Raw genomic sequence first — 23,507 nt, 5'->3', positions numbered from 1 at the left:
ACTTCGTTCTCCTCGACTCCCACGACCCAACGACCCTTTTCCTCTTGTAACCATATGTAACACTACAATCAAAGCAGCATCGACAACGAACTCTCAGGCGCCTTTGCCATTCGCCATGACCTCTTCCACCACCACGGCCCCACCAAGCGGCCATGCCAGCGGGGCTGCCTCTCCTGTCCCTCCGCCAGCAGAAGAGGCTCCAACCAGCACCGGCCCAACCAATCTCAGCATCTCAGCTCTTGCCTCCCTGTCTAGTCGCCTCTTTCTCTCCCTCCTTTCCTCCATCCCCTCGTCCAAGACGCTTATCCTCGACCCCTCCCTCGCAGGTCCCCTGGGATTGGTCGTGGATACGGCCAGTCTCAAGTCGGTTGGGGTCGAGAGGATGTTTTGGATGCAGGAGGGTGCATCACCTAGGGATGCTGAGGATGAGGCAAGACAGGAGGAGAGGGTGAACGTCAATGCGCCGACCAAGGCGGTTGTGTATGTTTGTCGAGCTGAGGAGAGGTGGATGAGGGTCATCAAATGTGAGTATCAGAGCGCAGACCAGACATCCTCGATCCTCCACGCCATTGGACCATATTAGCCCGTGTCTCTCAAACTTCTTCAACGAGACTGTCGGGTCAGTCAGCGTCCATAGATAAATCGACACTCCCATTCGCTGCTTTGCAGCTCGTTGGCCATTCCCTCGTCCTCTTGCAGGGCATTGTAAAGGAAGGGTCGCTTTCAAGAGAATCGTACATCCCTAGACCCCTCCCCTGCCCGCTCAAGCTGACCGCATACACAAAGAAGAGGAACTGACTTATTCGCTTCTACGTGTGTAGCTCACATCAATTTCGACCTCTACAACGCCAAGTCATCATCCAGCGGTCTAGCACACGACTACCATGCCCTCCTTACCCCTCATCGAACCGAGCTTTCCCTCCTCTCCCTCTCCCCAAATCACCTCCCGCACATCACCTTGCACGATTTTGGCCTCGAGCTCGTTCCCCTCGACGGCGACTTGCTCTCCCTCGAAGAACCCTCACTGGCAGGATGGAGGCCCCTCTATCTCGAAGGGGACCAAACGGTACTCCATCGCGCTAGTATGGCACTCATGACTTGCCAAATGGTTTGGGGATGCTTTCCGCGGATTTCGGGTAAAGGCGACCTCAGTAGACGATTAGCAGACTTGCTTGTCAGGCAGAGGAGAGAGCATCTCGTGGGGGATCCGGGCAATCCGAGCCTCAATGGCGTAAGTGGGCTTATTGACGGATTGGTCATCGTGGAGCGTAGCACGGACTTGGTTACGCCCCTGTGCAACCAATTGACGTATGCCGGGTTGGTGGATGACGTAATTGGGATTAAGAGTGGACATGTCGAGTTCGACGTTGCTGCGGCTGCGGGCGCGTCTGGGCCGAGCAATACGGCTTCCTCCTCATCATCGCCTCTGGTCTCTCCCTCCTCCTCCTCCAAGGGCAAACCCTCTACCCAAGCCAAGAAACATCGTCTCTCCTCCTCCAACGACCCCCTCTACTCGCACATTCGCGACCTCAATTTCTCCATCGTCGGCTCACGCTTACACGGCTATGCCGTCCGTCTCTCCACCTCCTATGAGGACCGACACAGCGCAAAGACGGTCAGCGAGATGCGCGCCTTCGTTGGTCGTCTTGGAGGGCTACAGAGCGAGCATGGCAGTCTGAGGCTGCACACGGCGCTTACGGAGAGACTGGTGAGAGAGACAAATAGCGAGACATTCAATCGCTGTCTCGAAGTGCAGCAGAATCTGGTCGCAGGCCTGGAGATGGGCGCGCAGTGGGATCAGATCGAGCAGATGGTGGAACAGGGATTGGTGGGGGTGGAGACGGTGCTTCGGTTGGCGTGCTTGTATTGCCGAGTAGGAGGTCAGCTGAAGGCCAAGCAGCTGGAAGGGTTCAAGAGGCTAGTGTGCCAGGCATACGGGTATGAGCAGCTAGTCACGATGCTCAGACTGGAGAAGCTGGGAATGCTCTACGCTACTGCCGGGCCAGCATCATCAGCAGCGACGAGCGCAGCTGCGTCGTCGTCGTCGTCATCTTCGTACTTCGAGCGGGTCCGCCAACCCCTTCGCTTGATCAACGACGACGTCTCCGAATCGGAGCCGCAGGACGTGGCCTACGTTTACTCAGGATACGCGCCGCTGTCCGTGAGGCTCGTGCAGGCCGTGGGTCAGAAGGAGGCGCTCGTAGGGGCAAGAGCAGCCGGCGCTACTACTGGAGCGACAGGTGGCACAAAACAGAAACCGCGGGCCCACCCTCTCGTTGGCTGGCGCGGATTCGAAGACGTACTCGAGGCCATCCCCGGTGAGACGTTCGACTTTGCTCAGCAGGCCAATCCTTCTTCGAGCAACGCCGGTCATCACAGCGCGGATGAGGACGTAACTGCCCCTCTAGACTCCGCCAATGGCACCACTTCAGCGAACGGATCACGTCGTCCATCGGCGTCCGACTCATCTCCCTGGTCAAGTGCTGACCCGGATCGTCCACGCACAACGATGGTCTTCTTTATCGGCGGCTGCACGCAAGCCGAAGTGAGTGCATTGAGGTTCATGGGCTCGCAGAGCCGGAACAGAAGGTGGTTGGTGGCCACAACGGGCATGATTACGGGGGAAGAGATGATGAGGGAAGTGATGCCAGGAAAGGCAAGGGTAGCATGACAAACGATGATTCAGATATGGCCTGCTGAGGATTGTTGATACCATTTGGCGACGCAATGAGAGCTATCCGCTCGTCCGACTCAAAGGCGTGAAGAGCTCTATCCCCTCTGCCTACCTGAAGCGCGCATACCACCTCTCCTCGTCCATTCTCTTCCCCCACATCCGTCTCGCCTCCTCTCCCCACACCTCGACCGGGCTTCGTCCACGTTTGAGAACCTCATCTGTATGCACCTTTGCCTGCTCCTTCGTAAATAGGGCCACGTTACCGAATGAGAGCGGGAGTGTCGAGTCCCACCGGAGCAGACAGGCGGACGCGGCTGAGATGGAGTGGAAGGGGGGCACGACGCTGCGAGAGTGAAAGACTTCGACTATCAGGTAGAAGACGTCGTCCAGGAGGAAAGGAACAGATCGACCTGGTGCGCGAGTAACCGAGGTGCCTGCCGAAGCTGCTGAGGCGATGCTGTTGGACGAGGTGCCGCGTTTGAGCGTACTTCCCTTTGCGGCCCCTTTCTTATCGCTCGTACCCGTCGAGCTGGTAGACGCAGGGCTCGGGCACATCCTCTCCACCCCCTCCAACTCCTTCAAAGCCCTCTCAGCACTCTTGCGCTTCACCTTTCCAGCTAATGGCTCCATCATCAATTCTTCCCTCCCGCCCACGTCGCACAACACGTAGGCAGCGATGCTCAATCCGAATATGGCCGGCAGGGGCCCGAGTACGGGAAGAGTGCGCACACGCCAATCGTTCCCATCTTCGAGGGCGCGCAGCATCTCAATGCCCCCGTCGCCTTGTACATCTGACTCGTTCAAGGGGACGAGCTTGGCGCTAGGCTTCTCGGTGCTGAAGATGCATGGGATGATATACTGCGGATTGTGGGATGTCCAGCCGCTGGACGACGAGGAGGCGGGCCCGCGTTTTGAATTGCTATTTGAAGGCGCCTTCTGGGGTGACCGCGTTGGCAAGGGTGGAGTTGATGATGATGATGGCGCGACGTCGACTGTGCTTTGCGTGATCGTCTCGTTGCCATCGGTGGATGAAGCTCGTGAAGATGCTGGCGGTCTCAGCAGCTCGCCATCAACCTCCTGACGACGTCGTGGGCTTTGGCTGCGACTGCTCTTGCCACTGCTGCCACCCCGGCTGGCGCTCCCACTGCTGAGACCCCCTTCCGCAGGGCCCAGCAGCTCCACCTCGCCCTGGCTCTTCTCCACCATTGGGCTAGCCTCCAGACTCTCCAGACCAGAAGAAGCGCGATGCAGCTTCTCCAGATCGGGCCTCTTCTTTTCATCTTGCGTCTCCTCCCCCTCACTTCCCTCGTCCAGCTTGAAAGCCGGTGGTTGTTCCCTCTGCTCGTCGGTGGACCATTCTGCCTCCTCTTCTCTGGGCGTCCCCTCTGGCGTGAAGAAGGCTCCTTCACCTGAGCCAAAGGAGGACATGGAGCTTGCACGGCTAACGCGTCGCGACTCTGAGATGCGGCGGGAGGATTGAGGGGTAGAGGGAGCCGGTGGGAGGGGTAAGGACGGCTTCTGCTCGTCGCTGTTGTTGACCTTTTGAGGTGGGCGAGGCGTGTTCTGCGCTGACTTCGGGGCAAGGCCACCCTTCTTTGGCGTCGTCTGCGCGGCCTTGCCTGCCGAATCGTCTTTCCTCCCACCCTTGGGTCCCAGTTGTCTGCTCCTCTCCTTCCTCTCCTCCTTCTCCCTCATCACCACCTCGGCACTTTTTCCTTTCTCCTTCTCCTCCAATCGCGGGATGCCTCTCTCCCTCAATCGTCTCCTGACACTCTTTGCCAGTGGATCCTCCTCTGTATCAGTCAGATCCCCGATGCAGATCCTCGTCGGATCACATTTCGCTCCCGCGCCCATGGACGAGAAGACTTTGATATTGTGATGGTGACAGTAAGCGAGGAGGCCGACTTTGGTGTTGAGGTTGTCGATGCAGTCGATGACGTAGGTGGGGGGAATCTCTTTGGATGCAGAGGCGGGAAAGGGAGAGAGGAGCCTATCGGCGTCGCTCTCGTTGAAAATGTCGACCCATGCCTGAATTTGGACCCAAGGCGCGATCCTCCTGAAATGCTCCTGGCATACGATGACCTTGGGCCGTCCTACATCATCCAGATTGGCGACTGCATGCCTATTGAGGGAGCTGAGGCTCACCTGATCAAAGTCGATCAAGCGTACGTGGCCCACGCCCGAGCGGATCAGACTGAGCGCTACGTGCGATCCAACGCCGCCGAGCCCCACGACGATGATGAATGCCTCGCGCAACCGCTTCATAGCTTCGTCGCCTACAAAGGAAAAGTTGCGGCTGAGCTGTTCCCGAACGAGGGACTCGTCGTAGGGTGCATTGCTGCGGGAGGAGGATGTCATTGTTGCCGGAACGAGGGAGGTACGCGAGTTCTGCCTTCGAAGGGGCGATGCAGCTCGTGCAGCTGGTGAGCTGGCACCATGACCGTGGTTGTGGTGAGCACCGTAGCTCCTCGAAGGGGTCAAGTGCGCCAAATGATCCAAGTAACGCGGCGTTCCCCCATCGATGGATTCCTCATCGTCCTCTGCTCCTGCCGCTCCTGCACCTCCATGGTGGGATGACCTGCTCTTCTCGACAAACGAGTCGCGATGTGTAGCCTTATCGACTCTCCTGGCCAGATCCTTCCTCTTTGCCAATCGAATGGCAGCCTGGTACGAGAAGATGGAGGCGGCAGTCGCAGCGCACGATGCTGTGGCTGTTAGGATCAGCCGGCCAGACTGCGTCGTTGCTAGCTGCGTCAGGTAGTTGAGCCATGATTGTTGTGACGGTGGTGAAGAGGATGAGCCAGCCGATGTCGATGAAGACGACATGGCGGCGGCGGTGGTGGCGACGGCGAGGATGGCTTGGCTTGCGGGAAGTTGGCCGTTTGGAGGTGCGAAGCAAAGAGGCAAAAGAAAGCTGCAGCCGTGCGAGGCAGAGACGGACGGACAGAGCCAACCACGGACAGACGGACAAGCGGCTGCGCGAGGCCGAGCGTGGCGTAAGAAGGCGGCAGCGCAGCTACGCTCCCGGTATGGCGGCGATACCTCAGCCCATGGCAGAGAGCCTCACTCGACCTGGAAAAGCGATTATGGAGCACGGTTCGAAAACAATGTACATTACGAGAAGTGTCAGAGATAGCGACGCTACATGGGCTGGGGACGCCCTGGATGAACATGGTCCTCTAAAGCGTCGTCCTACGAGATCGAGTCCTTTTGATCATCGGTACCAGTCATCACCGACGATGAAGCTGCGGGCAGCTTGTTCGCGCCTACACCGTTGCTGCCATCAGCGCCGGCGCTTTCACTTGCGCCCTCCCCCGCATTGACGAATGTCTTGGCAAAGCGCAGCATAGACCTCAAGTCAGGGATAGATGCCTTGTCTCCCGTCTGCTTGCCGTCCTTTTCTTCGCCCTTGCTGGCGGGCATACCTGGTGCAGAGACCTTGCGCCCGCTGGCGTGCCCGAGAAGGACGTGGCTCAGCCAGTAGAATGGTAGAGCGTCCTCGCAGAGCGGTGTCGCGCCAGAGGCAGTCTTGCTAGTAAAGACGGGTGGTGAGGCAGCAACATCCTTGTTGGCTGCTGGTACTGCTCTCTCGCCATTCTCCTTCTCGCCTTCTTTTTCCGCTTCTTTAGCCGCAGCCAGCTTAGCAGCCTGCTCCTTCGCTCTCGCCTCAGCCTCGGCCTTAGCCTGCGCAACAGGGCTAGAAGCATGCAGGCAGAGATTATCGGCATCCCAGGCTGAACGCCAACGCCTCAGCGCACGCTCGAAGACGGCGACGTCGTCTTTGCTCGAGTGGGTGCTGGGAAGCCAGGAGGAGATTGGGGAGACCTTGGCGTCGGAGGATGACGAGTCTTTGGCGTCTGCGCCCGCTTTGGCAGCGCGACGGTGTAGGAGGTGAACAATCCCACGGAGGATAGGTAGAATCATCATCAGGCGGGCAAAGGGGCCATACGCGCCTCCGATGATGCTTCTGGCCTTCGCGTCGGATTCGGCTGGTGCATTGGCTCCTTCGTCGTCGACTTCCATGTGATTGCCTTGGCTGCCGTTGGCTTTGCTGGCGGCCTTGTCATCCGCAAAGATGGCCTGCGTTGCCTCGTCGAAACTGAGCCCGTGATACGCATCCAATACCCCCTTCCAAGCAGCCGCGTCGCTAGCCCTCCAAATCGTATCGGGTACGGGCAGCGGCAGATGCCTCACTTCCTCCAACTCTACAAGCGTATCTAATCCCGCATCGAGCGCCGCGACTGTGTCCATGAGAAAGAGGAGCCAGGCCGTCCGCCTCCGCCCCTCGAAATCGCACCACTGCCTCCAGACCTTCTCCTCATCTGGGCAGCCCGGCAAGTAAGAAGGCAGGTAGCTGAACCCGAAACAAAGGTCATTCTTCTCCTCTGCCACACCCTTCGCCACGTCAGCCGCAGTATACGACACTTCCTGCGTGGCATGCTTGGCCTCAATATCGAAGAATCCTGCCTTCCTCGCCGCAGAAACGAGCGAGCCATGCGCCATGCAAGCAATTCCGCGAGTGGTAGAGTCGGCAGACAGGAAGGAGTGTGTCTGATGAACCATCAAGGCCTGGATGACGGAGATCCTGTCCTTTTCTGATTGAGCTCGTCCGGAGGTGAAAGAGCGAGTGAGCATGTCCACTTTCTCTGTCATGACTATGGGCTTGACCAGGTCAAGGCCGTCAGATTCGTCGATGAGAGGTTTGCTGCTGGTGGTGGATGTGGATTGCTCAAGTGTAGCCTTGGACTCATCACTCACGTCTTCCTTCTTGATCTGGGAGTCGCCGGTCTTGAAAGTGTGCGGGGGCGGAACGACCTCTTCACCTGCCCACCAGCGCCTTCCGGCCTCGTGACATCCAAGCATACAAGCAGCGAAAGCCAGACACCCGGGCGTGGTATCGAGGCGGAAAGTAGGCTCGTGGAGGATGGGCACATGCTTGAGCAAGTTTTGCTGCGCATGCATGGCTAGGACGCTCAAGCGCGTGAGGGGTGGGAGGTCCCAGTGCGGAATGTTGTAACAGGGGCGGAACATGGACTTAGGAAGGTAGAAGGGGTTGTTCGCGTCCTCGAGTGCGCGTTCTAGGGCTAGATTGCCGATGCGAGAGGCTTCGGAGGTGCCATTGGTCGTGAGCGCCGATTGGCTATTGCCATTTGTCGCAGCGAGTGTCGGTGCCGGTGCTACTGCAGCAGCCGCATTGGTGGATGAAGGCGTCGTGACTCCCGTCTCCGGCTGAGCAACCGATTCCTTGGAGCTCGTTCGCTCAAGACTCTGCGACCCCGGCGTCTCCATGGCCAGAGCCGCGCTGCCCTCCTTGTCTTTAAATACCTCGTTGAGTCCACTCGTACGCCTCGACATTGGGAAGTAACTCCCTCCCTCACCAGGGCCGTGCGGTGTGCCGCCAGCAAACGAGGAGATGAGCGTCTGCACGGAAGGGCTCAACAACCAGCCCACGCTGCTTGACTGCCCATGTGAGCTCGTCACGCCACCAAAGTCCCAAGGCGCGAGGCCGGGTGTGTCGAATAAGTTCGCGCTGGGCGGCAGCGAGGATGCGATGTGGGTACCGTTGCTGCCGCTGCCATTTGCGATAGACGTTACGCTGGGGTTGCCATTTGCATTGCTTGACGACGATGAGCCGTTGCCATTCGTCGAACCCAGCAGTCCTGCCCTTCGATCTTGCTCGCCACCTTGAAGGCGCAAAAGAAATGCCTCCGGGCCGGAAGTGACGGCACCTGGGAGCAAGAGAGCGAACAGAGGCGGCCATGTCAGTCATGCTATACCTCGCACTGCTCCGGGCCCTCACTATGTCTACCCACTCTCAAAAAAAGGATTAGACGAAGGGTTAGCAGAGGTAGTCCCCGGATTGTTGTCCATGGCGTTGTTGCCACCCGCACCAGCGCGATTGCGATTCGATGAATCGTTGTTTCCTCCGGCCTCACTACGAACGAAGCGGGACGGGGTCTCCTGACCTCCCCCGCCGAGCAGGGTGAGCAAGCCATTGGCGGCCGTGCGCTGCTGATCATCGATGAAGTCGGCGAGGGCAGGCAGAGCTCCGGACTCAGAGGTGGACATGCTGACTGACGCGGAGGGAGTCTCAGGGTCATCCTTCTCGGAGAGGTCTTTGCGCTTCAATCCTGCGGCTGCCGAGGCCGGGATGCCAATGCTAGAGGGCTTCTCTGATGTACCACCAGCAGCACTAGCGCCGCTCCCCGAGCCTGACTTGCCCGGCGTTGTGCTACTCGCTGGCTTAGCGGGAGGGCGCATCGTGTAGTCAAAGACGTTGCCACTTATCGAAGACGTCGGCGTGCCGGGGGCGATCCCGCGGCCGGGGCTGGCGACGAGAGGGGTGTCGCGTGCGTTGGAGAAGGCGCTGAGGTAAGGGCTCATCGAGTTGAGGCCCATGCCTGAGAAGGGGGAGAGCGGGCCTGTTGAAAGAGCGGCGAATCGGCTCGTGTCGCCTGCGTTAGGGCCAGAGGTTCCGCCAGAGCCGCTGTTGTTGCGGGATGAATCGTTTGCAGCGACGAGCGTTTGATTAGAAGGCCCGCTCGAGCTGGAAGAGCCTGCGCCCCCAAACTCGTTGGCTGGGTAAGAAAAGGCTGGAGCGGCGGTCGTTGATGCACCGCTGTTGTTAGCGGCGGCAGCATTGATGGCGGCGCTGACGGCAGCCGCAGTTGAATTGGCCTGTGACGTACGCGAGCTCGACCCGCCATAGACGGAGCCTGGGCGGGAGCCAGGCGCTGACCCTGGTGCGGGTGAACCACGGTTGCCTGCGTCGTGCGACTCTGCCCACTGCGCCGCATTGTGGTAGAGGTCCAACGTGGGCTTGCGGAGCGAGCTCTGACGCGATGCGCCTGCGCCACCAGAGCGCTGCGTGTACGGGATGGCATCACGATACGGCAGGCGAGGGGACGAGTTGCGCGAGTTGTTGAGGCTTGCGCTCGACTCGGGGCTTGGCGGATAATTTGCTGCGTTGGAGTTGCTCTGCTTTGGCGATAAGGGCGAAAAGAGTATTAGCATCTGAATCATGGCGAGTGGTCTGCTTCGTCGGTGTGCTCACAAAATTGTTGAGGGCCTGAGAGATGGCAGACATGAAGCCGCTCTGACGAGCAAAGTCATTCGGCGCCGTGTTCTGCGGGTTCGGGGCGTGGCTTGCGGCGGATGCCCCTTGATTGTAGAATGGCGGTGGGGGAGGTAATCCACTGCGCAGGGGACAAGGGACATGGTCAGCGACAGATTCTTCTACAATGTATGCGGTTTCGCCCACTCACATTGACCCTGGTCCGCTCGAGTGAGGTAAGAGCGGAGGAGGTGCGCCTGGCTGAGACGCAGTGGCATACACGCCCGGCTGGTTGATCATCGATGATGCAGGCGGCGAATCCCTCGTCTTTATCTGCGATGCTCCCTTGCGTGGCGTAGCCATCGAAGACGACGAGGTAGACGCGCCAGGTGAAGCATCATCTGGTCCATTGTTCTTCCTCGCCTTTGCCTTTGCCGCTGATGGCTTGCGAGCCTTCTTTGCTGCTGCGGCGTCGACTGCCTCTGCGGATGGCTTCTCGCCCGTGAGATGAAACTGGCATTGACGCTTGTGACGCGAGAGGACGTCACTGCGGGAGAAGCTCTTGCCGCATTCGCAGACGAAGGGGCGGATGTCTTGGTCTGCAAAGGGCGACAGTATGTCAGTGAATGAAGGCTATATGCTTCCAACTTGCCTCATCCCACTCACGTCTTCGCTCGTGACGCCTCAGGTACTCGAGTCTCGAATAGCTCGTCTGACAGGTCGGGCAGAGGTATGGCGGACCACTCGGCGGTGCATCCGTTGAAGTGGATGGCGATGAAGCAGAGGCGTGTGACTGATTTGCAGTAGCAGTCGACGATCTACGCTGCGCCTTGCGCGGTGGCTGGTCGTTTTCTTCTCCTCCTCCTCCTTGCTGCTGCTGCTGCTGCGCGTCATTCACCGATGATCGAGGAGGCGGTGGCTGCTGAAGATGTTGCTGCTGTTGCTGTTGTTGATGAGAGCGCTGCAGCTCAGACAAGAAGGCAGCATTCTGCTCATCGGATGACATGGACATGATGATGGTGAAAGGCTACGGTGGGCGGTCCGCGTTGGACGACGCGACCACAGAGAGCGGATGGCGTGTGCCGTGTGCCAAACGACGGGCTGCTGTCTTGCTTGCTCAGCTGTCTTCCAAGACGTCGATCAGAAGGATGATCGGCGTCGAATGACCCTCAATGTGAGCGCCCTGCGGCGTCTGAGTGCGCTATCGCCAGGGTCCACGAGAAGAAGTCGACGTCGACTTGACTTGACTTGACTTGGGTTGCTCGTTGCTTGCTGGAGGTGGAGACGACACGACGACGGGGAGAAGGAGATGAAGGGGCGAAGGGGGAGAGTGGAGGGAGCAAATCGACAAAGGGCGACGGACGGCGCGGGCGGAGGCAGCCAAGCAGCAGCCCTCGCCGTCTTGCCGCGACTCGCTCGACTCGACGTCTGTCAGCCAGTTCCCACTCTCTCGCCGTGCCCACGCCACGAGGGCGGCCCCGTCCCTCTTTTTGGCCGTCGTCTCAGAGCGAAATGACGTTTCGCGCGCTCCGCCGGCACCCACCCACGAGCGTCGCATCGCCACGGCGACCACGACGATGAGCGTCACGGCTGGGGACCATCAAGGAGCACCACGATGGCGCCGCTGTGACGTGCGTGCGCTGAGATGGAAGAAGACAGGTGGCTCATTGTTGCCATCCTGCGCAATGGCTTACTCTGAATGATCTGACGGCTCTGCAGCTGGGTTGTGGAATAGCGCCGACAGATCGTGATCTTTCAATGTCACAAATGGCCTTGAGCCTCGATCAGGCCTAAAGCAGCCACTCACATTGCTTCATAAAGAAGATGGTGCTGTCCGATCAGCTGTAGGACCGAGCTATGAGTCTCTCCGCTCACTGTCGTCGGTCAGAGTCCCATTTCTGCGCTTCACGACATTCCGTGGCTGCTACTAGCACATTGGCAATTCGTCATCAGCCCCCGGTGTACGAACACCTGAGGTAGGACTGCGAGGATTCTTCTGCTGTCCTTCTGACGAGTCGAGAGCTTCAGTACGCCTCGCGGGCTCTCGACATGTCTTCCACGCTCGATGTTGTTGCGGGTGTGCGGTGAGGGAATGCTCACACCACGTGAGATGAACGTCGCCGTATCAGTCTGTCCCCTCGCTGCACCGCCGATCGATAGCATTGACGGGCAGCTTGCGCCTCCAATCGACCTTCAAAGCCATTGAATGCCGATACTTGTGCCAGCATGTTAGCTACGCCTTCGGCGATACACCATTGATGCAGCACGCGACCACCATTGAGCCACGACCCCGTCGGCGACGATTGCAATGCCTCTGTTCGAAAAGTGCACACAACACGTCGCGCTGACGGCTTCAGAGGCCGTCGAGAAGTTGCACACCCTGTCTGCAAAGCCAGAAAGGGCCTGCCCATTTCACGTTGTCCACGAATACGATCATCTTGGACCGTGACGATGTGATGGGAGCTCCCTCCGCCACGTGACCCGGTGCGGGGCTCCAACATCGCGACGACGGACTGCCGGGACGAGCCAGAGACCGGCCAAAAGTGAGCCGGGTCAAGGAATCCCTGCTCCAGCAACCGCTTCCATCGGCCAAGATACCCACCAGCTCATTATCATCATGGCTTCCTCTCTCCCCTTTACCCCAACGCGCTCTCCCCCCATCACGTCCTCCTCTTCCCCTATCAGTCTTCACTTCCCCCTCCCTTCCAATACGCCCTCCGAGCACGTCGCCGATGTGCAAGGCCGCATAGCGGTCCTGACCCTGTCCAACCCCTCAAAACTGAACGCCGTCGGTCTGCAAGACGTCTTCACTCTCATCGAGACGCTCACATGGCTCGGCGAGCAAGATCGTGTCACTATAGTCGTGGTAACGGGTGAAGGGCGCTTCTTCTCTTCCGGAGCAATGCTGGACGATAAATCCCGCGACTCTGGCTTGCCCGCTGAGGCGCATACCTCGGGAAAGCCAGAGGACGTCAAGCGTATTAACGAGCATTACATTTCGCGGATCACTCTAGGCAACGGCAGGCTCGCGAGGGTATTGACCGAATTCCCCAAGGTGCTCGTGGGGGCCATGAATGGGCCTGCCGTTGGGATCATGGCTGCCTTTGTGGGGCACTGTGACCTACTGTATGCGTATGAGAACTTCTGGTTGAACGTGCCTTTTAGCCAGCTTGGACTGGTGTGTGAGGGATTGGCTAGCCAGTGAGTGCGCGCACAGAAGGGGTGCAAGGTCGCGTGACGGTGAGAGGCTGACTCCGCTTCGTCCGTGCTCACTCAACGCAGGACGTTTGTTGCCAAGATGGGACTGGGCAGGGCACAAGAGTGCTTGCTGGAAGGCAAACGCATGGACGCTCAAACACTAGCGGCTACAGGCTTTATCACCCGCCTTCTCCCAACACCAGCATCAGCCTCGACAGCGGACAAGGCTTCCACTCTACCGATCCTGCAGGAGGTGCTCACCCACATTGGGGAGCGACTGATGCCCCCCAATGCCGACGCCTACGCCCTCACATACTCCAAGCGTCTGATCCAGCGCGTGACGTACGATCACCTGACGCGCGAGGAGGCCAACCAGGCTGAGCTGCGCGGTGCAGAGCAGGTGTTCACTTCGGGGGTCCCATTGAGACAATTTGCGCGGATGGCGCAGAGCAAGAAATCGAAGATGTAGACGGCACGTAAAGGAGGAACGTATGTATACTCTCAGCGACGAGCGATGGCAATTGCAAATAGCATCGATGGCAATTCGCATTCGAGCGCGTCGCGGCATGGTAATGAGGCGGAGTCTTGTTCAGTCTGGCCTTATCGTGGCGTGTCGTGTGGAGTCGGGGCGGGCGAGGGGCAGGGCGGGAAGGGCACAGCAATGTGGGCGCAGGGCGGGGGAAGAATTGAGCTCGGCGGCTGCTGATTGCTTGATTGACTCGCCGGCTGAAATTGATTCTCAAGCTGGCCTCTTGATCGATAGCATACAACCACCTACAATCGCGAAGATGCTTGTGCCACGCCCCAGCTCATCATCATCATCATCAGCCTTGCGTCAATTGCTACGCACATCCTCATCAACAGTGCCGTCATCATCATGTCGCCCGTTCAGCACCTCGGCCTCCTGCCTCGCTCGCAGCGCCCCCTGTAGCGAGTACATGGCCGTCTCTCATCCGGACTCTAGCGCTTCACCAGACTCTGTTGTGGCCAAGACTCTGGCTAGATTCGACAAGGCTACACTCGCTACGTATGCTCGCCCGACCGTGCTGCTGACTAGGGGCAAGGGGCTGGATCTTTGGGTGAGATCGAGAAGACGTAGAGATTCTGCGAATGTTTCGACTGCTGACTGGAGCCCCGCCTCGCTATCACGTTAGGCCAAGATCGATCCTTCCAGCTCTCCTACCTCTTCTTCAGAGCGACACTACCTCGACTTCTCCTCGGGCATCGCTGTCAACTCGCTCGGTCACGCGGACGATGAGATTGCCCGAATCGCAGGCGAGCAGGCTGGCCAACTCGTTCACTCGAGCAATCTGTATCACAATGAGTGGAGTGGAGAACTGGCGAATCGCATGGTAGACATGACTCGGGAGCATGGTGGACTGGGTCTTACGAAGGGAACCAAGGAGGGGGAGGGCGATGAGATGAAGGTCTTCTTGGCGAACAGTGGGACAGAGGCTAATGAGGGTGAGCGCGTTGCTGAGGATATTCGCAAGCTTGGTGCGATTGCTGACCATGCACTTCCTTCGACAGCCGCTCTCAAATTCGCACGCAAGTACGCAATGGTTACGGCAGGCACTGGTCCAGGCGAGAAGAGCGTGAGTACCGCCAACGCCCCTCGTCCTCAATGATCGTCCGGGATAGGGTCTGACCCCCCCCCCCCCCCCCCTCCCCCGCGCTACTTGACCCCTCTCCGCACCAGGGCCTCATCTCCTTCCGCAACGCCTTCCACGGACGCACAATGGGAGCCCTCTCCATGACGCCCAACCCTAAATACCAAGCCCCCTTCGCACCGCTCATCGGCGACGTGCACTACGGGGACTACAACTGCCCACCCTCTGCCCTCGAGTCCCTGATCACCGACAAGACGGCAGGCGTCATCGTCGAGCCCATCCAGGGTGAAGGTGGCATCTATCCGGCGAACACAGAATGGTTGATGGCGCTGAGGAAGAGATGCGATGAGGTTGGCGCCTTGCTTATCTACGATGAGATCCAGTGTGGCCTCTTCCGAACTGGAACCCTTTGGGCTCACTCGAGCCTGCCCGTTGAGGCACACCCGGATGTGGTCACCATGGCCAAGCCCCTGGCCAATGGGTTTCCCATCGGAGCCGTGCTGATGAGAGGAAGGGTGGGGGAGGCAATCAAGGTTGGAGACCATGGTACCACATTCGGGGGAGGGCCGCTCACCTCGCGCGTGGCGCACCATGTGCTTGGCCGCCTCGCTGAGCCGGGTTTGAGGGAGCGTCAGAGCCGTGCGTCACAACACCTCTTTGGGCGCTTGGAGAAGTTGAGGGACTGGTTTCCCGATCTGGTCGCTCATGAGGCTGGGTCCTCAGATGTGACCAAGCTCTCACCCCGTGGAAGGGGTCTGCTGGTTGGAATGAGCATGAAGGAGGCAAGCGATGCGGGAAAGGTGGTGAGGATGGCGAGGGAGAGGGGGCTCATTGTGCTTAGCGCTGGCAGCGATGCGTTGCGATTCACGCCCAGCTTGACGGTCACTATCGAGCAGGTGGATCGGGCGATGGATGTTCTGGAGAGCTGTTTCCTTGTACTGAGGGAGGAGAAGCAGGGCAACAAGTAGGCGAAGCGGCCGTTGGTATGACTGATAGACATTGAAGTGGCGCGGTGCACGAACGACGACCGAAAATAGACGATACACTACATAACCCTTCTCTCCCTCATGGAGCGCTCAGAGCCAGCTCGAGGAATTGATCGTAGTTGAGCTGTGCCCAGCCTGACCTCTGCGTGTCAAATCGCTGGAATCCCTCAGTGAGCGACTTGATGACCACGCAGGCTCGTACAAAGCGGTCGAAAGTGATGCCAGTCGTGGGTCCACCGCCGATTGTGCCTGTGGAAGGGGCGGGAGTGGTGCCAGGGGCGGAGGAGGACGAAGAGGAAGAGACAACTGAGGATGGTTAGATAAGATAGATGGTACGAGAGCAGCAGTAGCGAAGGGGGAGGGAAGAGGGAGGGATGGCGGATGCGGCGTAAGCGTCAGAGCCACGAATGGGTGATGACGCAATGAATGAAATGAATGCGCTCCTCCTCTCCCCTGCCCCTGCGGCGCCTGACCTTTGTTTCAAAGGACTCCTCGCCTCGTCACCGTACTCACTGTACTTCTGCGACACAATGTGGATAAGCTTGGGGCTCAAGTTGTACCCAAAGCCTCGCAGTGCGTTGCCCAGCTCATTCTGGTCGATGGAGCCTGCGCAGCGACGGGACGACAGGTCAGCTACTCATTTCGACACCATCCCGCTGATACGCGCGCACTCACCACTCCTGTCCGAATCGAATCTCTGGAAGACCTCCCTCCACTGCTGGACATACCCAAAGAGGCCGACAAACTCGTTAAAGGTGATCTCCCCGGACCTGTCGGTATCAAAGATGCTCATGAGCATCTTGACTGTGTCCAAGTCAAAATGAGAGTTGTCGCCGTTTACGAGGGCGGATTGCAATTCGCGAGCGGAAATGCGACCGGAGCGATCGCCGTCTACTGCGATGAACCAGGACCAGAGTTGCGGGTCAGCTCCGGGCGGTGGTCCAGTAGATTGGGTGAAGGCTTGCGGGCGTGACTGCTGTTGGCCGGGATAGGTCGACCCGCCGCCGCCGCCGTATCCTCCACCTTGCTGCGGAGGGGGCGCACCGTGGGGAGCACCGTAGCCGCCGCCCTGTGCACCGTAGCCACCCTGTTGAGGAGGAGGAGGAGGAGCGCCATAGCCTCCACCCTGCTGAGGAGGTGGCGCACCATACCCTCCCTGCTGGCTACCGCCATAGTAGCCGCCTTGCTGCTGTTGGGGAGGCGCTGTACGTGAGGTGAGAGAATGATTATGAGCACACTGAGTGGCATTGGCACGACCCTCACAGCTACGCGTCTTACTACTCACCACCATATCCTCCCCCTCCTCCATACGAGTACTGTTGAGACATGGCTGTGTGACTACGAGTGTGATGTGTGAAAGATGAGATGTTCTGTCGATGAGATCAAACCCAGATGAATGGTACAGAGTGGAGAGAAGGAGAGATTGGCGCATTCATCGATGAGGTCGGTTCAGTCTTGTGATTCCCCTCGACGTCGACGAAGCATCTCAGTCTGCGTCTGTGCGTTGCGCCCCGACGTTGCGCCTCCACCACAGCCACTCGAGTCTCAACCTCCGGCTGTGCATGAGAGCAACGAGCGGCTCGCTCACTAAGATTTCTCACGACTGCACGAGCACGATACCGATTAGACGACGTTTTATACATCCCTGCATCTGCCTCGTGTGGCTATCGATCACTCTTGACCTCGCCCCTCGTCCTCCCTGATCCCTCCACCTCATCCACTCTGCTCCTCAGCACGGCGAATCCAGGCGTGACCCATGCGCCACAAGCGCATTGTACACCTGCCCAGTCCCATGACCCAAGCTTGGACCTACACGACTGATTTGGACAGAGCAATTTGCCTGCCAAAGACGAATGAGACCCATCTGTCGGAAGAGACATCCAGCTGAGCGGCTCGAGGAAGTACGAGGTGCAGTGTGGGGAGGGCAGCAGAGGTGGGAGAGAGGGGCGACTTGACGAAGCCGGCTTCGACGGTCCGTCCTGCTGAGTAGTAGAGGCGCTATTGTCCCCGTTCACGCCTGGTGGTCGTGCTCGGGCACCACCCAGACCAAGCTTCTCTCGCAATGCCGCCGATCCTCCACCAGCAGCGCCGCCACCGCCGCCACTCCTCGCCCTGCTTTGCCGCAGTGCTTCATCTTGTGCGACCTGCGCGCCTGGTGGAGCTCGACCTGCTCGTAGAGCCGCGAGATGAGGTGGAAGAGATGCCGTGAGAGAGGCAGCGGATTGCAAGATTGGCCGTCGCCCACCATCAACGGTTGTCTCGTCGTCTTCGTCCATAGGAGCTGTACCGCTCGCCTCGCCATCTTGACGACTCTGCTGCTCCTGATCCTGCCCACTCGACAGCGCCCGCATCGCCTCGTCATCCGGCGGCATCGTCTTCGCTGCCCCTCCCGCCGCCGATTGCCCAACCGCCACGCTTCTCTTCTCATTGCGCGCATCCTTGCCCCTCTTCTTGACATCAAATGCCCCCTTTCCCACTCCAACGTCATGTTCAACGACGTGATCGCGCGCCGCAATCTCTCGCCTGCACATGCGACAACGCAGCCGTGTGGCACCTTCGGCTACGTAGTCTGGCTTGGGGAGGGATCCCCGATTGAAGGCTGATTCGTGGCCACGGAGGGATGAGGGGGGAACGTTGAACGGCGTACGCGAGGATGAAGACGATGAGGAGGCATCAACAGAGCTCGATGATGACGCTTGCTGTTCGGCGAGGTTCTTTGTCACCAAGACCTCATGCGGCGAGCTGAGTGATGTAGCCCACGAGTTAACGCCTCTTCTTCTCTGCTCTTCCTCCTCTTGATCCTTGCGGAGCTGCTCCTGATCTCTCGCAAACAATTGATCCGTATCCTTGGGCATGGCAGGAGAGACGCCTAGATCAACTGATTCGCTCCTCGTGAGCGCCATGCCGCTCCTCTCCCCTACACTCGAGCGGGACGCCCTCCTGACCATGCCTGGCGGCGCGGCCTGCCCATCAGCCAGGTCCAGCGAGCTCATGGCAGGTATGACGCTGGAATGTCTTCCTGATGAAGAGGCAGCCGAAGAAGGCGGGCTTGCTGCTGGGCTGGGGAAGTAGCTCACGAGTAGATCTTCTGCTCGTCCGCCTCTTTGCAGGTCTGTCTTGCTCATCAGGAAACGACGGATTGGGGCGTGACGAAGGTCCACTTTGCAGCCTGCTCGCTCGTAAAGGTCCAGTCTTGACGGGAGGGAGGAGAGAAAGCGTGTCAGCGCAAGTCTTGATTCGCTGTATGCTACCACCCGGCACACTCACTGTTCCATAAATCCCTCATTAGGCTCAGCTTGACTTCGTCTCGCCCTGATCAGCTCAAGCGCAGCATCCCTTCCAATACCTCTGGTAGCCATGACATATGCCACTACTAGCGCCACACTCCTGCTACATCCAGCCTGACAATGGACGAGCACCGTCCCCTCTCCCGTAGTCTCCCAATGTCCCCACTCGTGCGTCGCTTCCCTCCACTCATCAATCTCCCCTCCTTGCTCTCCCTTGACCCATTGCTCCTGCAATGCTTCATTAATGACCTCGTTGACTCGTGGGAAATGCACCAGCAGATTCTCCGACTCTTCATCGTCGCACTTGACATGATAGCAGCGCGAGGCCGGGATTGTGCGTCCGCAGGGTAAAGGAGACTTGGGAGCTGGGAGCCTTTGGCCTAGCGCGGTGATGATGTGCGTTATCCCGGCGATGCTCAGGTATTCGGGAGAGAGGGCACATGCGAGGTCACCGATCCAAAGGCCGGGGAGAACCTCGTCCATCGTGGTAGAGACAGGAAAGGACAAGGACGGTAGCGGTTGGATGAGAAGAAGAGCTAATGACGGAACGATGGACGGAACGCCGTTTGCCGCGTTCCTGGCCCAATTGAGATTTTGGTCTGAGTGGTGCGGGGTCAGGGCGCGGAACAGGCCAGGCGAGTCGAATTGAAATAGGCGCCTCAAGCGAATCATTCACACGACACGACAAATGACAGACCAAAGCTTCGTGGTATTATTTGCTCTCTCTCTGCTCAATCGTCCAACAGGCTCTTCTGCTCTCTCCCGACGACGTCTGCCCCACCGTAGCTGGTGCTGCGAGCCAGCATAGCCGGCCGCCGAGGAGGGACAGAGGGCTTATTTCTGGCGCCCTCTGTATCGCTGACCTGTACCCCTGCAGGCAATGCTGAGGTCATCGGCGCTGGATTTGTGCCCGTCGAAAGGTAAAAATCATCCTGTGACTTGCGAGGGTTCATCGTTACGGAGGCTGGCTTGGGCGGGCGTGGCGGTGGCGGTGCACGGCCGCTCGTCGAGGTCGATGACCGAGGAGAGGAGGAGGAGGTGGCCATGGCCTCCTCTATGCGACGGCGCGCGTCGAGGCCTACCCCGCCAGCGAGGAAAGGGTTGCCATCCTCATCGTCGCCGCTCTTCTCGTCCTCGTCCTCGCCATCGTCAACTTCCGACGTCCCGCTCGCCGCACGTGAGTCAAACCAATTCGCCCTACCGCTGCTTGAAGTGATTGGCGAGCTGGGGTCGGGCAGGTCCAGCTCGTCGTCATCGTCGTCATCGTCGTCATCATCATCACCGCGATGCTGCCCATTGGTCCCTCTGCCGGCCATGCTTCCCTTGGACGCCCTCATCAGGATCTCCTTTCGCATCCTGTTACGCTTCTCCTTGTCAAATACCCTCACCTCCGCCCTGAATATCGCATAGACCGGCCGATGGTCGGACGTCTTGAGCTCAGCGCGGTCGTAGACCATCTGACGCAGCTGATGCCCCTCGCCTCCTCCAGCTGACCCGACATTGTTGACCGAATAGAGCACCCGATCCGTCCACGCCGGCACACGTTGCTTCTCGGATGAGTCGTAATTCTCCGTGCCCACGTCGTACTTGTATGTCGGCAGGAAACGAATCGGCCCCTCTTCGAATCCAGTAAAGACTAATCCACGACTCCTGTGCAGCTGATCGTGCTCGTAAAGCGTGCCTATGTCCCTTTGGCGGGCGAGATAGCGTGCCCGCTCATTGGGCATATCAATGCGGTAGTTGAAGTCACCGAGCCAAAAGACGTGGTCGTGGCCCTGTAATGTTCGACCGCGCTGGAAGGTCAAGCCGCGCGAGATGGTCCAGTAGTCGTCGTTGCGCTCGTCGACATTCGAATGGCCAGCGGCGAGATGAGCCGTGACAAAACACAGCGTCGAGTCGTTGAAATTGAGTCGGATGGCTACACCGCCCTTGTTTCCTGACATGCCTTTCAAGCCAGTCTTGCGGCTCGTGGCTTCGACGCTGCGGATCTTATTGAGGTGTGTGCTCTTGACGAGGAGCACGAGGGCAGTACCAACCAGCTGCTCGCTGCGCACTATCACATACTCGCCCTTCTTCTCTTTGCTGCTGCTTGCACGCCGTTCCAGTGCATCCATGATGACCCCCTCCCAGACGCGCAATTTCGCCGGGTCGGTAAGCAAGATCTGCTGCGGTGAGAGGGGCACGATCTCCTGGAAGCCGAGTGCGTAGATGTCCGGTTCCACCTCTTCACCGCTAGGGCAGAGCCAAGGGAGCAACGATTCATTACCAGGTGGCCGAGCGTTGAGATTCCATGTACCTGTGAAGACGGTAATCTCCTCCTTTGTCGCAAACTCATCCAGCCTCGAGTTCAGCTCCGCAGCTACGCCGTCATGCAGTGGATCATACACCTCCACGGACCGCTGGTTGGCCATGTTCCCCAGCAAGGCATCAATGACGTTCTGTTTGCCCCTATCCTGGAAATTGTTGATATACATACGACCAGCACTCTTCGCTGCGTCACTGAGGAAGGAGCCTAGAGTCTTCTTTGCGTTCCCTGTGCGGGTATAGGTCGTGTTGAGCGCGCCCGTGCCGGCGTAGATGCGAGACAGCGCATCCCCATTCTCGGCCCAGAGGACGCGATGGTGCGACCAAATTGGATGGGCAGGGCCTGTGAAAGGTTGGAAAGTGTCGCGCATGCGAGAAGCGCGGTCGAAGAAGTCTCTGCGTGTGCAGGCAGGGAGCAAGGATGAATCAGTCGATGTGAGCGGGGGCGACGCTGCCGCAGCCACTCACTCGAGCAATGTCTCGGAGAGGAGAGCTTGGACGACATTGGTGCGGTCGAGGCTGCCGGTGATGGCGGAATCGAGTCAGTCATGAACCACAATGATCATCTCGGTACTTCGTCCTCGCTCACCAGTCAAGACAATTAGTCCTGAACACCCCCCTCTGCCTTCTCCTGACATCTCCCGCGCTATCAACAATGGTGCAACTAAATGCCTCCCTCTTCAGCCTCACGGGCCCCAAGAGTTTCAGCTCTCCCCTCAATCCGTCCAGGCCGCCAGCATTCCGACTGACAGTATGGAAGTCGAAGTTGGTGATGGATAATCGCTCTGTATCGTCTCCAAAGCTCGCGGCGGCCGCTGCTACGTCTTCAGGATCTTGTTCCGGAGGAGCGGCCGAATCTACGGCAGAGGAATGGCGCATGTGCTCAGCATAGGCCGAGGAAAGGACTTGCTCGGCGTCCCTTGTTCCTAGCAAGTTCAAAGCGTGCACCCGCGAGTAGTGGGAGAGTAGATCGGCAAAGTGCCTATCGTAGGCTGGCTGCGAGGCTTGACGGGAGCGAGTGATCTGAATGCGAGGCGAGAAGGCTTGGAGACCTTGTTGCTCCCAGAACAATGGGATCGACCCTCGTAGCTGTACGTAGCTTGTTGTGACTCCCTCGTGACAGAATATGGTCTCACTCTCGACAAAATTGGCCACATTTCCATCATCGTCGACCCCTCGCGTGTAGAATCGAGTGCCGGCGCGTTTCCAGCTGAGGCGACTGACGATTGCTAAACTGGTCGTGGGGTGCTTCTCGTCTGCTGACAGGCCTGTTGTTGTCGACTCTGCTGGCGTATTGACCAGCACCGGCTTCGACATGTCGAAGACGGCGACGTACCCCTGAATGGCGAGGAGGAAGAAGCCGTGCCCATCCAACCGCGCCCGCTCGTCTGCGTCCAGTCGACTGCGGAAGTCCATGAGTGGCTCGATCATGAACGTGTTCCAGACAAAGCGCCCATCGTACCGAGAAATATCGTGCGTCGCCACGTTCCTCCCCACACGCCGATCCAATCGGGTAGAGAGGTCGAAGGCACCCTCTGCCGCGTAGTAGAATGAGCCTGCGCTTAGCAGTCTCTTGAGGCTAGTGCAAGGATGCTCAGCTGCTCCAGGGGTGGTATTGCCTGCTGCTGCGGGTGTCTGAGAAGGGAGGATGGCGTCGTACGGGTCGAGGGTGGATCCCGATGTAGAGGTGCCGATGCCCGGGTGTTGCAGGTCAGGAGGGGCGTCCAGGCCGTCCCAGGTTGGACGATTGACGCAATAGAAGGCTACGCCACTGATCGACATGACTTTCTCCTCTGGTCGAATAGCGCCGATAGGTGAAGCGCGTGTGACGACGGCGACGAAGAGGTCTGCAGGTGGCATTGGGGGCGACAGTATCAGCATATATGCACTGGAAGGGCAGGAGCTGGCAGTGGAACTGGGGGACTCGCCGCTACTCACCATTCCCGACGTTGATCAGCCCTAGACAACCCGCCGCCTCTTGATACCCCTCTGTCAGCCTAACGCATGAATCCAAGTCTACCTCTGCGAGTGTATGCAAGTGGACAGTGGCCCTCGCTGGGCTCGTCGATGAGGAAGCTTCATGACTGGCAGCCGCTGTCGAAATGACGAGGGCCGATGCTGAGGCTGGATGTCCCTTGTTGTTGTTGTTGACGAGGACGATGGCTCGTGGGGATGATCTGAGCCAGACGTGCATGATCGCCGCTCCTGCGAAGAGGATGAGGAGCCACGAAGAGAGTAACGTCGAGATGCGAGATTCAAAGGTGGCCAAAGCGCATCTCGACTCTCGTTCCCTGTTCCAGTCGCTCGACCCAGAGTCCAACTCGAGCGGGTCAGTCAGTCAGTCCACTTGGAAGCGCGTCTCATGTCGCCGTCCCGCGCTTCCGTGTTCTCTCG

General features: G+C 58.9%; 8 protein-coding genes across 8 annotated transcripts; 3 read left to right on the top strand and 5 right to left on the bottom strand.

The window, feature by feature from the left end:
- Positions 1-115: 115 nt before the first annotated feature.
- BDZ90DRAFT_261710 (Sec1-like protein) lies at positions 116-2,671 on the top strand (the record flags this gene model as incomplete). The annotated part of the gene is made up of 2 exons (XM_025508404.1): positions 116-524; positions 822-2,671. The coding sequence occupies 2 exons, from the start codon at positions 116-118 to the stop codon at positions 2,669-2,671; spliced, it is 2,259 nt and encodes a 752-aa protein (XP_025360538.1).
- A 111-nt stretch (positions 2,672-2,782) lies between these two features.
- BDZ90DRAFT_265267 (hypothetical protein) lies at positions 2,783-5,588 on the bottom strand (the record flags this gene model as incomplete). Its single annotated transcript, XM_025508662.1, has 2 exons — positions 4,376-5,588; positions 2,783-3,610 (listed from the first exon to the last, which is right to left on the bottom strand). Exons 1-2 carry the CDS (start codon positions 5,498-5,500, stop codon positions 2,783-2,785), a joined length of 1,953 nt encoding a protein of 650 aa, XP_025360537.1. The 5' UTR covers positions 5,501-5,588.
- A 262-nt stretch (positions 5,589-5,850) lies between these two features.
- Positions 5,851-11,046, bottom strand: BDZ90DRAFT_280910 (hypothetical protein). The gene is made up of 5 exons (XM_025509321.1): positions 10,395-11,046; positions 9,940-10,327; positions 9,729-9,870; positions 8,488-9,655; positions 5,851-8,403 (listed from the first exon to the last, which is right to left on the bottom strand). Exons 1-5 carry the CDS (start codon positions 10,738-10,740, stop codon positions 5,867-5,869), a joined length of 4,581 nt encoding a protein of 1,526 aa, XP_025360536.1. The 5' UTR covers positions 10,741-11,046; the 3' UTR covers positions 5,851-5,866.
- A 1,255-nt stretch (positions 11,047-12,301) lies between these two features.
- Positions 12,302-13,508, top strand: BDZ90DRAFT_233523 (ClpP/crotonase). Its single transcript, XM_025506660.1, has 2 exons — positions 12,302-12,929; positions 13,011-13,508. Exons 1-2 carry the CDS (start codon positions 12,346-12,348, stop codon positions 13,393-13,395), a joined length of 969 nt encoding a protein of 322 aa, XP_025360535.1. The 5' UTR covers positions 12,302-12,345; the 3' UTR covers positions 13,396-13,508.
- A 166-nt stretch (positions 13,509-13,674) lies between these two features.
- BDZ90DRAFT_242288 (acetylornithine and succinylornithine aminotransferase) lies at positions 13,675-15,654 on the top strand. Its single transcript, XM_025507412.1, has 4 exons — positions 13,675-14,005; positions 14,081-14,390; positions 14,457-14,521; positions 14,626-15,654. The coding sequence occupies exons 1-4, from the start codon at positions 13,715-13,717 to the stop codon at positions 15,502-15,504; spliced, it is 1,545 nt and encodes a 514-aa protein (XP_025360534.1). The 5' UTR covers positions 13,675-13,714; the 3' UTR covers positions 15,505-15,654.
- Positions 15,602-16,915, bottom strand: BDZ90DRAFT_254520 (EF-hand; the record flags this gene model as incomplete). The annotated part of the gene is made up of 4 exons (XM_025507826.1): positions 16,808-16,915; positions 16,198-16,725; positions 16,036-16,128; positions 15,602-15,828 (listed from the first exon to the last, which is right to left on the bottom strand). The coding sequence occupies exons 1-4, from the start codon at positions 16,848-16,850 to the stop codon at positions 15,602-15,604; spliced, it is 891 nt and encodes a 296-aa protein (XP_025360533.1). The 5' UTR covers positions 16,851-16,915.
- A 43-nt stretch (positions 16,916-16,958) lies between these two features.
- Positions 16,959-19,351, bottom strand: BDZ90DRAFT_233522 (hypothetical protein). The gene is made up of 2 exons (XM_025506659.1): positions 18,790-19,351; positions 16,959-18,714 (listed from the first exon to the last, which is right to left on the bottom strand). The coding sequence occupies exons 1-2, from the start codon at positions 19,290-19,292 to the stop codon at positions 17,187-17,189; spliced, it is 2,031 nt and encodes a 676-aa protein (XP_025360532.1). The 5' UTR covers positions 19,293-19,351; the 3' UTR covers positions 16,959-17,186.
- Positions 19,352-19,499: 148 nt separating this feature from the next.
- On the bottom strand, positions 19,500-23,366 carry BDZ90DRAFT_275484 (DNase I-like protein). Its single transcript, XM_025508882.1, has 4 exons — positions 23,052-23,366; positions 21,703-22,960; positions 21,582-21,632; positions 19,500-21,509 (listed from the first exon to the last, which is right to left on the bottom strand). The coding sequence occupies exons 1-4, from the start codon at positions 23,305-23,307 to the stop codon at positions 19,541-19,543; spliced, it is 3,534 nt and encodes a 1,177-aa protein (XP_025360531.1). The 5' UTR covers positions 23,308-23,366; the 3' UTR covers positions 19,500-19,540.
- Between the last annotated feature and the right edge of the window lie 141 nt (positions 23,367-23,507).

Source organism: Jaminaea rosea (genome assembly GCF_003144245.1).
Source record: "Jaminaea rosea strain MCA 5214 unplaced genomic scaffold BDZ90scaffold_12, whole genome shotgun sequence".
NCBI classification, from domain to species: Eukaryota; Fungi; Basidiomycota; class Exobasidiomycetes; order Microstromatales; genus Jaminaea; species Jaminaea rosea.
The sequence above is the reverse complement of the archived record's forward strand: the minus strand, read 5'-3'. Positions and strand labels throughout refer to the sequence as shown.